We start from the raw sequence: 14,064 nt of genomic DNA on the forward strand, positions 1-14,064 counted from the left end.
ATCTCGCTTTCCCTCCATCTCGCTTTCCCTCCATCTCGCTTTCCCTCACAACAGTTACTCAGACAACTTGACTCTGCTAACGTTTTCTGTTATTATTTTCAGTCCTATTTCCTGTTTTTTCACCCTGTTACTAGAAACAACCTGAAACAATACAAATTATTGCTGCAGTTGGTGGTGATGGACTTAACCAAAAATAGCTCCCTCTTTGGGGGAAGGGAAAATCTGGAAGGAATTGACATCACGAGAGACCGGGTTGGTGTTCTGAGGCCCATTTTTCACACATCCTGTGAACGGCACAATATGTGCCATCAGCATGTGCAAATTGATTATACACAGGTGCGCTATTGCAAAAGGATAGTGCAGCACCAGATGAATGCATATGTTATACAGTTGGGATGTGCCATATGCCTTCTCTGATGCTTCTAAATTTCACCAGTAACTACTAAACTAATTAAAGTAGCCATTTCCTCCACATTCTATTAAAACCATTCAAAAGTTGAAAATTTCTGTTCATCCCCCATCCTTTTTAGTTTTCATTGTTCTTGTTGAAATGGTCGAGTATCTCGAATCTCCACACCCATCTCTAATTTCCCATTCGTGGAATCCTGGTGAATTAATGTTGTACGCAGGCTGTAAAAGTAGCAGCACAGGAACAGCTGTCTGGTAGTAGGAGACGTGCTATTTAGCATTCATGTCGGTGATAAAAGGCACTATTTCTGATAGGATCAAATGCACAGGGACTACACCAAACAGACCTCTGGGCGCTGATGTGTGTACATCATGATTAAGCACAGATGTATGTATTTCCAGTAGCTCATCGGTTCACTGTGCAATAATGCATCAGTGCTTTCCAGCACCTAGGAAGCATTTAATTGTAAACCATGAACAAAACCAGCAGTACACAGTGCACAAGGGGCAAATGCAGAAGTGAAATGTCTTCAATAAAAATTTTGCAATGAAAAATTTCAGGTTGCCATTTGTTTCCCTTTGTCTAGAATGAGTGTGTCGTATATCAAAAAAAACAAACAACATCTTTTAATGTTCACTCGAAGTTCATGACATTGACAAACTATAATGCCCACACTGCACAGAAGGAACAAAGGGGACATCCTGAACACAGCGGAGAAAAAAAAAAACACTAAATAAACTCAGGAAAGACCAGAACATCATAATCCTACCAGCAGACAAAGAGCGCATGACTATCATTATGAACAAACCACACTACGTTAACAAAGCACAGACATTGCTTGCAGATACAACCACTTACCAACAGGTGATGATAGACCCAACACCACAGCTAGGTAATTGGATCACGCAGACACTGAAGAGACTAATAAATAAAGGGCAGATAACATACTTACTTATATTACTAGACCTTTGCCTCACCACACACTTTGTCTTTAATGGTCAAATAAGCAAACGGATCAACGGTACACCAATGGGATCGTCCATCTCAGGACTCATCGCAGAAGTAGTCATTGCAAAAACTACAACACCCCACCCTCCCACACATTCAACCTAAACTGTGGATCTGGTACATAGACGACACATTTGTCATTAAACGCAACAAATTGGAAGAGACTCACCACCTCATTAACAGCATATTCATAGGGATTAAATTCACAAGGGAAGAAGAAAACAACAATCAACTTCCATTCGTGGATGTTAAAGTAGAACGATTGACAAACTGGGAGTTCCAAACCTCAGTAAACAGAAAAGCAACCCATACGGATCAAATCCTCAACTTCCACAGCAACCACCCCAACAGCCACAAATAAAGCTGCATTAGGACACTATTTAATGGGCCAGGACACACTGCAACACTCCAGAATTACGCCGGGAAGAGGAAGAACACTTGTACAAGATCGTCTCTTTAAACAGATATCCCCGCAACTTCATCCACAGATGTCTACCAAACAGACAACAACAGGAGGACACAGTACGCCCTAACGTACTGGCCACACTGCCCTACATCAGGAACGTATCGAAACTGACAACAAAATTCCTAAGACCACTAGGAATTATAGGTGCCCACAAGCCCACAGCCACTTTACGATAAACACTTACAAGGATTAAAGACCCCATTCCCACAATATGCAGAATGAACATGGTTTACAAAATACCATGCAACAACTGCCACAAACATTACATCGGACAGACAGGAAGGAAACTAGCCATCAGAATACATGAACATTAGCTAGCAGCAAAACGGCACGACAAACTCTCCTTCATATCGGTACATTCAGACAGTGAATGCCATCAGTTTAACTTGGACAAAGTTACCATAGTAGCCCAAGCCAAACATAGACAGCACGGGAATTCCTAGAGGTATGGTTCTCCACCCATACTTCAATCAACAAACATATTGAATTGGACCCCATATATAAACCCATACAGACCAAAACTGGAAATGACAGTACTCATTATAACGGACCGGACAGTATAAATTCCAAGTGGAGTAGAATGCCATCGCTTCATCGGAGGATCCACTGATGATGTCACCTAGCATGGTGATGAAACGTCCGAACAAAAACCAGACCGCTCGGCGAGCAAGTCAACAACCTCATTGACAATCATCACTGTCACAGTTACATACGAGAATAGCTTCAAGGATACTATTTCAGAAGACCAGTCACTTTGAGAATCTCTCCTATAGCTCAGAACTTCAAACCCAAGCCTATCACAGAAAGCAACATTTTGCCATCAAACATGTAATACATATCATCAGTTCAGTCCTTGTTGCAAAGTGCTCTTAACTCAAACTTCGCCAATAGACAGCAACCTAGTGCATCTTCCCATAGATGCCTGTGTTCTGTTATTATTGCATCTGTATGGTTAGTTCTTGAATAATTGCAAAGGTGCACTTCAATTTCCTTAGCTCATTAGTATCCATGTTTGGATGCTATGAATGCCCTTAGAGCTCCAAAATGGCAGCGTAGTGCATGTACAATCTTGTGAATGAAATTATGTCGGGCACAGCTGCAGGGACATTTGCATGCAGTGGACATCCATCAGAAATATGCAAAACATCATGACATCAATCAGCACGCAATAATAATCTTACCCTAGTAAGGCCATGCTGTAATTCAATGTTCCAGCGATGTCCCCCCTCAATCTTGTACAGCTGAGCTACATTCAGCAACAATAAGAAACCCAACCCCACCAGCATTCTTTACATAGTTCACCACCATGGTTCAATAATTTCTTCTGATCATTGCTACAATTCTATAAATGTTTGATCCTTTCTACAGTTGGATGCACAAATCTACATTGTGGTATGTGCTGAAGGACGCAAAGTTGACGCTAGTCATGGCTGCAATAGCAGGGATTCCCCTCAACACAGCATGGCATAAAGAATGAACAGAGATCACACAGAGTAGGACAAACTGCTGGAAAAGGGAGAGACTCTGAACAGTGAGAAATATCCACCCAGTATAGAACAGTAATTCTACCTGAATGTACGTGAAGAGCAATGTATGGGACTTTGCTGATTCAGTAAGAATATTCCTGCTGTGGTCACAAATACAATTTCATTGCAGTGCAAGAATGGTAATAACTTTGTGAAGTAACCATGGCTTTTAATGAACTTATATGCACCGAGCTCCTTTCAGCTTGATACTGGAAGTGTTTGTGACATCGTAATTTGCCATCACTTGTTGCATTCTGGAAGTCCCTAACACAGTCTATTCAAAGGGGCTAACCATAGTTCATTGTCATTTGTGAAATCGAGTAAGCAGAGAAAGTGTGTGGTCTTATTAATATTCCCAAAGCACAGGTGCTATTGACCACAGGTACATCACTGTGCAACTACCATGTGTCAACTGTGCTCTCAAATGGAACAGAAAGGGATCTCGCTCTGTCAAAGTCCAGCAGATATGTGACCAAAGACAACAGTGGTGATATCTTTATTCTATAGCAGCCTGTTGTGCCAACTACATTTGAGTTGCCAGGACAAACCAAAAGGGTGACCTTGAAGGATTATCCACTATGACATGACCGGTGGGTCTGGCACAAAATTCACAAAAGCACACAGCATGCATTAAATGAAAGTCCTGCTGCCACTACGTATAGCAGAGCAGCAAGTGGCATGCTGAAGCACAGCTGCTACCAGCATAACTCAAGTGAATCCCAGTGGTACTCAGCAGAGTACGTGCTGTATTTCATAGTGGTCTGTAGCACACGTTTTTGATCATGAAGGAGCAGCCTTTCCCCCAAGCTATGTGGGGAGTAACTGTGGAGCAGTAGCGTAAGTCAGAGCTTGAGAATGAAATTGAAATCCCCATTCAGTCTTTATTTGGCCATGAAATATGAGCACTGTTAGCAAAGTTGGCAATTATCGTTTGTCCCCAGTTACCCTTGAAGAGCTGATAGCTACTAACTTTTTGAGCTGTTGCAGTCCTTGTGTTGTGGCTTCTAGCAGCTGGCTGACTATCACAGCCTTCAGCAATTAGAAACCAGCAAAAAGTGCTGGCCAGTGATGCCCACGTACCATGGTAGAATAATGGTGTCTCCTGACACCAACGGTATAATAAATTCTGGCAAAACAAACTCCTTTTACATGATACAACATGTACACAAGTGCAACATAAAACTAATTTAAAAAAAAACATATTCACTTTGCTTGAAAGTTTATTTTCTCTCCAGGTAATATTCTTTCTTATTTAAAATTATTTTTGATTTTCTTTGGGTTTTAATACTCTTTATTTAAAATAAATGCTGAGATTTTGGTGCTACTGTGTTTCAGATTGTCAGCAGATGCAGCCATCCTATAAAGAAATGTGGTTGAGTCTCACTTCAATGTTTGGTGTTTGACTGAGAGATGAGACCTGTAAATATTAAGAACATAGAACAGTACAGCACAGTACAGGCCCTTTGGCCCACGATGTTGTGCCGACCTATTACCCTACTAAGATCAATCTACCCTGCATACCCTACATTTTACTATCATCCATATGTCTATCCAAGAGTCGTTAAAAATTCTCTTAAAATATCTCACTCTACTATCACTACTGACAGCACATTCCACACGCCCACCACTCTGTGTGAAGAACCTACCTCTGACATCTCCCCTATACCTTCCTCCAATCACCTTAAAATTATGTCCCCTCATAGTAGTCGTTTCTGCCCTGGGGAAAAGTCTCTGACTATCCACTCTATCTATGCCTCTCATCATCTTGTACACCTCTATCAAGTCACCTCTCATCCTTCTTCGCTCCAATGAGAAAAACCCTACCTCCCTCAACCTTTCCTCATAAGACCTGCTCTCCAGTCCAGGCAGCATCCTGATAAATCTCCTTTGCACCCTGTCTAAAGCTTCCACATCTTTCCTGTAATGAGGTGATCAGAACTGAACACAATATTCCAAGTGTGGTCTAAGCAGAGTTTTATAGAGCTGCAGCATAATCTCACGGCTCTTAAACTCAATTCCACTGCCAATGAAAGCCAACACACCATACTCCTTCTTTAGAACCCTATCAACTTGGGTTGCAACTTTGAGCGATCTATGGATGTGGACCCCAAGATCCATCTGTTCCTCCACACTAGTCACAAGAGTCAAAGGCAGTGAGAATCCTACCATCAACTCTGTATTCTGCATTCAAATTCGACCTTCCAAAATGAATCACTTCACACTATTAGATAAGAATTGTAAATGGAGCAATGACTGACACAACGCAATAGGATATGGAATTTGAAGATGCAATCACTAACCTTAATAACTCATGAAATCTTTGAATTTCTACTATCACTTATCTAGATCCTCATGGCTTGACTCTTTTGACATTGATCTCTGCAACTATCTGATCTCACTGCATTTGGCTTTTGTGACTAGAGGGCTGCCTTTCTCATCTGGTACAAGGCGCTCCTTCCCCACTCCATGTTCTTCACCAAGGCCTCCAGTATAACACTCAAACAACTTGGGGCCTGCCTTCTCCTTTGCTGTACCATCCCTCACTCTTTCCTAAGTCATGAATCTGAGCATCTGCTCCAACCACAACACACCTTCTCTTTAAATGGTACAAGCTAATTTGAAATTTCATGGTGATAGCTAAGTATGATGTAGACTTCCTGCTGATGTGTCCAGACAATGAATACTGCAGATTGCATTAGATGAGTACCAAAATCATTCAAATGAGCAGACTGCACAAAGTTACTGTGTAATCTTATTGCAATCAGTGATGGAGATATTATGCATTGTGGTCCCAGTGTCAAATTTTGTGGCTGTATTCAATTTAGCCATATGTTGGGTAGGAAGGAGATCATTGGCACAGTGGGTAGTGCCCATGTTTCTGAACCAGAAGGTCTGGATTTGATTCCCATTTAAGTACTTGAAATTTCTGCTCATAACATCTCCATCAGATAGTCAATCTGTAAAGCCTTCCAATCTGCTTAGGCAGGTGGTGAAAATAGGAGAGTCTCCAGGCCAGCCATGCTAGTTGTGTTTCAAACTATAACCTCTAATAACAGGCTTGCAATCATCTGCTCTAGGAGAAACTAGCTATCAAAACAGACAAAAGCATATGCTCTGTTTGACTCGTGTCACTAGACATGGGAATGTGTTGAGAACCTAATCTAATATTTGCACTTAGAAAATGAGTTATGATAAAAATTAGAATAATCAGTCTTGCAATACAAAGTACAAGGTAAGTGGAATGCTGCGTGTGTGTGTGTTAAAAGTTGGACCACAAATATACATAATTATAACAATTAAAAATTTAGTCTCCCGTATTGTTTTTGTTTTCTCCTTAATCAAATGAATCATATATCTCTGGATGATGTAACATCAGTTGTTTCCTGAATAGGACATTAAACACTTAGCATTTTCAAATCTATGATTTTTTGTTTTTTTGAGATTCATATTTTTATATTTTTAAACTTTTGTCCCATCTTTCTGGCAAATATTTTTTTCCAGTTGGACAGGTGACTGGAAAATCGCTCAATCAATTTTTATGTAAACTCTTCATACATAAACCTACTTAGTCCTTCAATGGAACAGTGCACTTGGTAACCACGTCTCCCTGAAATTAATACACACACCTCTCAAATTTATTTGTCCTTCCCCCAATGTAGCAAAAAACGCTGCTTCACCAGCCCAGCAGTCATCAGGTGACTTATCCCAGTCACTAATTTTCCTACAAAAACCCAGATAATAATTATTATCAACAAATTTAACTACAGAAGCTATTAGACCACAAACCACAAGCACTTAATTTGCAGGAATGTTTGCTCAATGGAATCTAAAGCAGAAAACAAAACCTGACTTGATTTTATTATTTTTATTTTCTCTTCATTCCTGTGAAAACTAAGCCACTGATCTACGCAGCCCAGTATTTTTTTTCTCAAGTAGCAAAACTCTATGCAGTTTACTGCCACAGGTATCCCAGAGGATTTTTTAAAAAAACACTAATGCTTGGAAATGATCACACAGATCTCTATTTTGAAGTATCAGAGTTGGAACAGTGTGTGTCATTCATAAGTTTTACTATTTTTTTTCCTTTCTAGAATTTTGCTACATTCTAACAAAGTGGAAATTTTTGTTTTAGAAATGGCAGTGTGTAGAAGATTCCACTGGAAAGCTTCGGCTTCATAAGTGCAAAGGAATGGCTATCACAGCAGTCTCTGAGAAAAGGAGGTCTAACCGCTTCCAGTCCAAGTACTACAACACTGACGGAGGAGACTGCGATTGTGAAGAAAATGGATCCAAAATTAATGCAGCAGCTCGACAGAAACAGACCCTTTTGTCCAAGCGAAGTAAGTACGGTAGTTGGTTTGCTTACACTGCGTAAAATCGAGACAGGGTGACAGCATTTCCACTTCTAGGCCTTACCATTTTAAGTTTCACATTACAGCCACTTGGAAGTTGGGAAAGCTTTTCTTACAGCAAAATCATCTCACTTTGAAGTGTATACCTTTATTAAAAAGTGGAAATATATGTCCTGGATGCCACCACATGCAAGATCAATTTTTTAGGAGTGGAAGTGATTGCACTGGACAGGGTGCAGAGGAGATTTACCAGGATGTTCCTTGGATCGGAACATTTTCGTAATAAAGAATTGATAGGCACGAATTACTTTCTTTAGAGCAGAGAAGGCTGAGGAGGGCCTGACTGAGGTGTATATAATGATGAGGGATGAGGACAGGGTGGATAGGAAGTAACTGCACCCCGATGTTGCAGGGTCAGTAATGAGGGGCATAATTTTAAGGTGAAGAACAAGTATTTTAGAGGAGATTACAGGAAACAATATTTCACCCAGAGGATGGTGGAAATTTGAAATGCATAGCCTGGGCGTGCAGTGGAGGCAGGAAAAATCTTCACCTTTTGAAAAGTACCTGGAAAAGCATTTGAAATGTCATAACTTTCAAGTGTACAGGCCAAATGCTGGAAAGTGGGATTAATGTAGATAATGTAGACTGTTGGACCGACGGGCCTTTTCTGAGCAATATGATTCTCTGACTTAGTGTGTCACAAAGACTCCAATGGTATTATGAACAAAATGACTTATTTCTAAAGCCATTCCCGTGCCCATCCACCCCTGTGACCCCAACAAGTTTTGAGTCCTGCCAGATGGTATTTGACCTGAATGAGGGTTGAGCATTTAGCTGTGGCCCAAGAGTTTAAATCTATCAGGCTAGTGCTCTGGGAATGGAGGTGGGAGAAGAAACTGGAGCAGTTGGATTACAGTGTTTCTGAACCCCTGATTTTTATTTCCCACCTCAAACGTTGAAGCTAGCTTGCAACTTCGAATGTATAATTATCCTTTTTAAATAGAACATTGTTCATTTTATTTCGTATTGAAGGATGTAAACCCCTTGTTCTGCATAATTAGCAGTTCTGGAAACATGAGATGTTCAACAGAGTAAATATAATTGCTTCCCTGTATTGCTGTCTTCTAGTGACGTCTAGTGGTTATCTTTGGCAATAGTAATGGTAGCTGAAGTTATATATCTCATCAGGAAAAAGAACCTAGAAATGTATTTAACCCTTAAATGCACAACAAAACGGAAGTATTCTCTCAAAATAATATAAACAGAATCATCTGTCTCCACTCTCTTCAATTCGCTTCTTGCATTCAATCATTTTGTTTTATTTATTTTCTATTTTCAATAAATGCTCTGCCCCCACAACCTCGTGTATAGACATTGTAATCAACATTTTTTCAAACTCCTTTGGTCACTTCTCCATTTTTAAAAAAATATCTAACCTACTTTTGTCCTTTTAACCTTACTATGACATTTTATTTCTTATTCTTTTTTCATAATGGGTCAGTTCTCTATTTTGCAAAGCATAGCATTTTGAAGATGGATCTGCATAAAGCACAAGTAGGAATTTTTTGAGCCCAAAATAAAATTGGTTTAGTTTATTTGATGAACGATGCTAGTGGAACACTTGTAAAAAGCAGCATATTAGGTGCAATGTCTATCTGAGCATTCCATATTTGATTCCTTGTTTCAATCCCTGTAGTTGGTTACCATCCAGAATTTTAACTCTCTAAGAAAAATTGGCAGGGGCAGAGATGGGTGGGGGAGAAGATTGGAAGGGGGAAGGCGAAGTTCTTCATATTTTAGAATTCATGAAGACAGGAATGTAATAAGATGCCCCATAATGCTTAATATCCCACTTAATTTACTCTTTTAGATCCCCTTTTCCAGACAGAGCAAGATGGAGTGTAACACCATAGTTGAATAGCCCAGAAATAGAATGGCTAATGTCATCCCCTATTACCACCGTGTTTAATAGACATGCTCATATTTGAGTACATAAATTCAACATAATTTATGGCAAAAAGCATCAGAAATGGCACTGACCAGTGGTATGGTTTTTCACTGTAGACAACTCCAAATTAGCCCAATGCTGAGCAGAAGGACAGCAGAAAACCCTGCCTTGTCTTTTAAAGTGCTGCTAGTTGATTTCTCATGACGTTGTTAGTAATGAGTCAAAGGGTAACATAACAGTGGGTGTCATATCTGCACATGACCAGGCAAGTGTTATTTTGAAGTGCATGCTAAGAGAGTGACTGTAGGCAGTGAATATATGCCCCACTGTTAGTGGTCTCTCAAAATGCAGCACTATTTCTTTGTAGGGTGGGGGTCTGTGTGTATTTTGAATCCAGCCCCTGGGAAGTAAAATTAGCAGAAAACTGACACAAACTGAAAAAACTCCTAGTGTGGGGGTGAGGGGTGTTGTTCCTGGGCAGTCAAAGTGGTTAATAGTGGGACTTCTGTCCCTTAGTTGGTGGAAATCTCATCTGGAGAAACTCCTGGCTAATTGGAGTGACCAGGAGTTCCAACAGTCCTGATGGTGCCAGAGCTCAGCTGTGGTGCTGCTGGGACTGCAAGGAGGATTACATGGAAAATGGTTGGCTGTTCTAGAAGTGTTAACCCTAGGGGTTTCAGGTGGTGAGGAGTTGTAGAACTCTGCGGGGTTGTGGGGAGGTGGATGAAAAGCAGAGGTAGTGGGGGTGTAAAGAGTAGGGGTGGGGAATCAAGTTTTGAAAAGCAGGTAGCTCACATCTTGGTGTGGCGTCCCTGGTGCGGGTCAGACATCCACAATTGAAATTCCTTACCCTAGCCCCTATCCCTGAGCATATAATGGGGATTAGTGGATGGGGAGCTAGTCTACTTGACATTTAACGTATATCTTCCCTCCCCCACTGCCCCCCGTCCCCCCGACCTCCCTTTCAGAGAATATGCCTGGCAGATGCATGTGAAATCTAGCCCTACATCAAGTCCTCTTACATTTCAGACTGTAATCGCGTTTGACAGGAATTGCGGTTTGTGACTTCAGTTTTTGAAAATCTGGTGTCTGCTCATTACAGATTTCAAACTGCATTTCTTAACAGGACAATTAGTTCTATTTTAAGTATTTTTATATTTATTTTCAGAATTTAAGCAAAGCTACATACGGAATAGGTCAATCCGTTCAGTATCCATTGAACTCGAAGGAGAAGTCTATGATCTGGATCTGGATGAAGGATTTGATCCAGTTGTGCAAAAGAATGTCACTAAACGACATGATGTAGCTGATGAGGAAGAAGAGAATATGGGTGAAAGTAGTGGCACTGACAATAGCAATGAATTAATTGTGCCCAGTTCGATTAAAGTCACACACAAGTAAGTTGCATCATTTTTTTTATCGCCTGTTTGTTTAATTGAGGTATATTCCCCAAATGTATTTATATACCATTCAACAGCAGGAAAGCCAAGAAAAGTGATCTGTGTACCCATTTATGGTCATATATTCAGTGATATAACTTGGCTGCACTGGCCTCGTTCCATTCTTAACTATCTAATCATACTAAAGAATCTCTTACAATAGCTTCTGTTCCTATTCGGGGTGGGGATGGGAGTGCTGAGTGGGTGGTAGGCGCCGTTATCTCTGGTGGTGTGAGGATATATCACTTCTCCTTTAGAAGGTGTCTCTTATCAGATTAATTATTTGACATCCAGTACTGGGTGAACAGAATGTTTCTCCAATGAATATTGGAAAGGCCAAAGCCAGTGTTTTTAGCCCTACTACAAACTCCATTTCCTAGCTACCAGCTCCATCCCTCATCCTGGCAACTCTCTGTGGATGAACCTGAATGTTTGTAATCTTGGTGCTATATTTGCCACACGGTGATATTCTGACTGCAAATTCATGCAAAGTCACTATGACTAGCTATTTTTGCCTCTATAACATTGCCTGTGTCACAGCTCACCTGCTGCTGAAACTCTCAGCCATGCCCTTGTTATCCTCAGACTTGACCTTGTACTCGTTGGCCTATGCTGACTCCTGGTTGCAAGGTATCATAACCTTCAAGTCTTATCCTTGAATTCAGCTCTCTCCATTGTTTTTAACTTCCTTTTGTCTATAATCTCCTCTATTTGTGTGACCTTCCAAGATTCCTCTAATTCTGGCCTCTTGGGCATCCCCCAATTTCATTACTACCCCATTGGTACCTATACCTTAAGGTGCCAAGACCCGAGGCTCTAATACTCCCTCCTTTTAATAGCTCTACTACTACTACTCCAATCTTTTCTCATCTAAGATGCTCTTTAAAACCTATTACTTTAAACAAGCTTTTGGCTACCTGCTTTTATATCACCTTAAGTGGCATGGTTTCTGTGAATGTTCCTGTGAAGCATATACACACATATATATACACAAGTTGTTATGATGCTGTTCAATTGACTATCACGATATTTTTAAATGTTGCAACATTGAATAGTGTATATGTGGTGATAGCAGGGAACTGCACAAACAATTGTTTTGTTCTTATCATAGGTGCTACATATTGGCCAATGAGACTGTTCAATGTGACAAAGATTTGTACAAATCACTTCAAGCGTGGAAGGATCATAAGTTACACATTGATCATGAGGTTAGTTAGAGAAATCATTAGTAGTATACTTCACATGGAAATTTATCAGACCAATGAAAATGTAAATGATGTCAGTGGTTCAAATTAACTGATTATTAATGTTAAATTATTCTTTCTTTGCATACATTCTCATTCAGAATGATTTTATGTAAAAAGGATTATTCATAATTCGTTTATAAATTTTCAAAACAGTGACACTGCTAGTTCTGTTTTTATGATAAATTCTTGATTTGCAGTTAATAATTTCTATATTGAACCATTAGATTTATGTTATCTAGCATTACTATCAAATAATGTCAATTGCTTTAACAACTTTATAAATTAACACAGCAAATAATTTCAGAGAAAAAATTCCACACTTCAAAATATGTGATACAGACAGTTTTATCAGAAAGCTAGAGGAAACAAGTACAAAGAGAGCAAGCCTCAAGCAAGACTTAAGATATACGGTGTCTTTTTTCCCTACAGAGCAGTAGATACATGGAATAAGCTCCCAACAGTTAATGCTATGTCAATTACACATTTGAAAAGGAGCTAGATGAATACTTGTTGAAGAGCTGGATCAAAGGTCATAAATGATGATAAGAATGATAAAGTACTGTCTAGTACCATATTAACTTAATCTTACTGGGGCATGTGGAATGGTGCTTCTGAATTGCAGTCAGTGAGTGCTGAGTGATGTAGATTGCAATTGTAAAATGACGTCTTGGGGTTTTTGTTTGATTACCTTTGGGCTTAGGGGAAGAATTTTCATGAGTACTTCTTTGTTAATGCAACCTCTAGCTATTCCTGGTCTCAATTAAATAACATGCATAGGTTACACATTCAGATAAACTCAGCATGGTCAGTCAGAAATTGTGGGTTTGATAAGTTGAATGACTTGTGTTGTTTCAAGTTTTCTACGTTTTATCCGAGGAGTGGCACATTGTTTTAAATGCAATAAAAAGAAGTTTGCTTTGTACAATCTGCTCCACGTGAAGGCTTATTTTCAGTTGTTGAATGCTATAAGCAGGTAATCCTCCCTTTACCTCTGTCCTGTAGATTGAAACACTTCAAACTAAAATAAAGAATTTACGAGAGGTCAGGGGTCACTTGAAGAAAAAAAGACCTGAAGAATGTGACTGTTCAAGGATGAGGTTCGTTTTGGAATTGCAGCTTCCTTCATCGTGTCATTAGGATAGTCTTCTTTCCATATATTAACTTCCGTATGGATTTCCCAAATATATTCTTCAACATGAGACGTTTTGAGTGATAGATTATTGTTTGCCATTAAAAATGATAACATGTGATTTTCAATAAATAAGTTTCTCTCACTCCTTCCTGCTGCCACTACCCCCCTTCTTTGTAGTGGTATATTTTCTTTTTTTTTGTTTGGTTGTACCTAACATGCCCTATGCTGAGAAAAGAAAGGGTGAGTTGAACTAAAATGACACCCAAAGCTCTAACAAACGACAATACAATACGAAGAATCGACGTGTTGGGTTATGTCTTGCGCTTCTGTGATCAGTTCACCTTATGAAATTGTGTGTGACCACCAAATGAAGCAGAATTATATTTCAGGCCTAATTTTGTTAAATAGAGCCCAATTTCTGCTGCCTACAGGGGCCTACACACAGTGTCTGCCAGAAGTGCAGTGAAGGATGTAGAAAATTGCTGGATGTAGAGCTGGATGAACACAGCAGGCCAAGCAGCATCAGAGGAGCAG

General features: G+C 39.8%; 1 protein-coding gene across 1 annotated transcript in view; it reads left to right on the plus strand.

Annotated features, from left to right (window-relative positions):
* The window catches only part of LOC109928319 (extracellular sulfatase Sulf-2-like), a 299,004-nt gene that overhangs the window by 261,875 nt on the left and 23,065 nt on the right, over window positions 1-14,064 (plus strand). The window contains exons 12-15 of the mRNA XM_048608567.1: window positions 7,542-7,749; window positions 10,881-11,109; window positions 12,263-12,359; window positions 13,401-13,530. Of these exons, the coding sequence (XP_048464524.1) occupies window positions 7,542-7,749; window positions 10,881-11,109; window positions 12,263-12,359; window positions 13,401-13,530 (664 nt within the window). The remainder of the gene's footprint in view (window positions 1-7,541; window positions 7,750-10,880; window positions 11,110-12,262; window positions 12,360-13,400; window positions 13,531-14,064) is intronic.

Source organism: Rhincodon typus, chromosome 19 (assembly GCF_021869965.1).
Source record: "Rhincodon typus isolate 14 chromosome 19, sRhiTyp1.1, whole genome shotgun sequence".
Taxonomy (NCBI): domain Eukaryota; kingdom Metazoa; phylum Chordata; class Chondrichthyes; order Orectolobiformes; family Rhincodontidae; genus Rhincodon; species Rhincodon typus.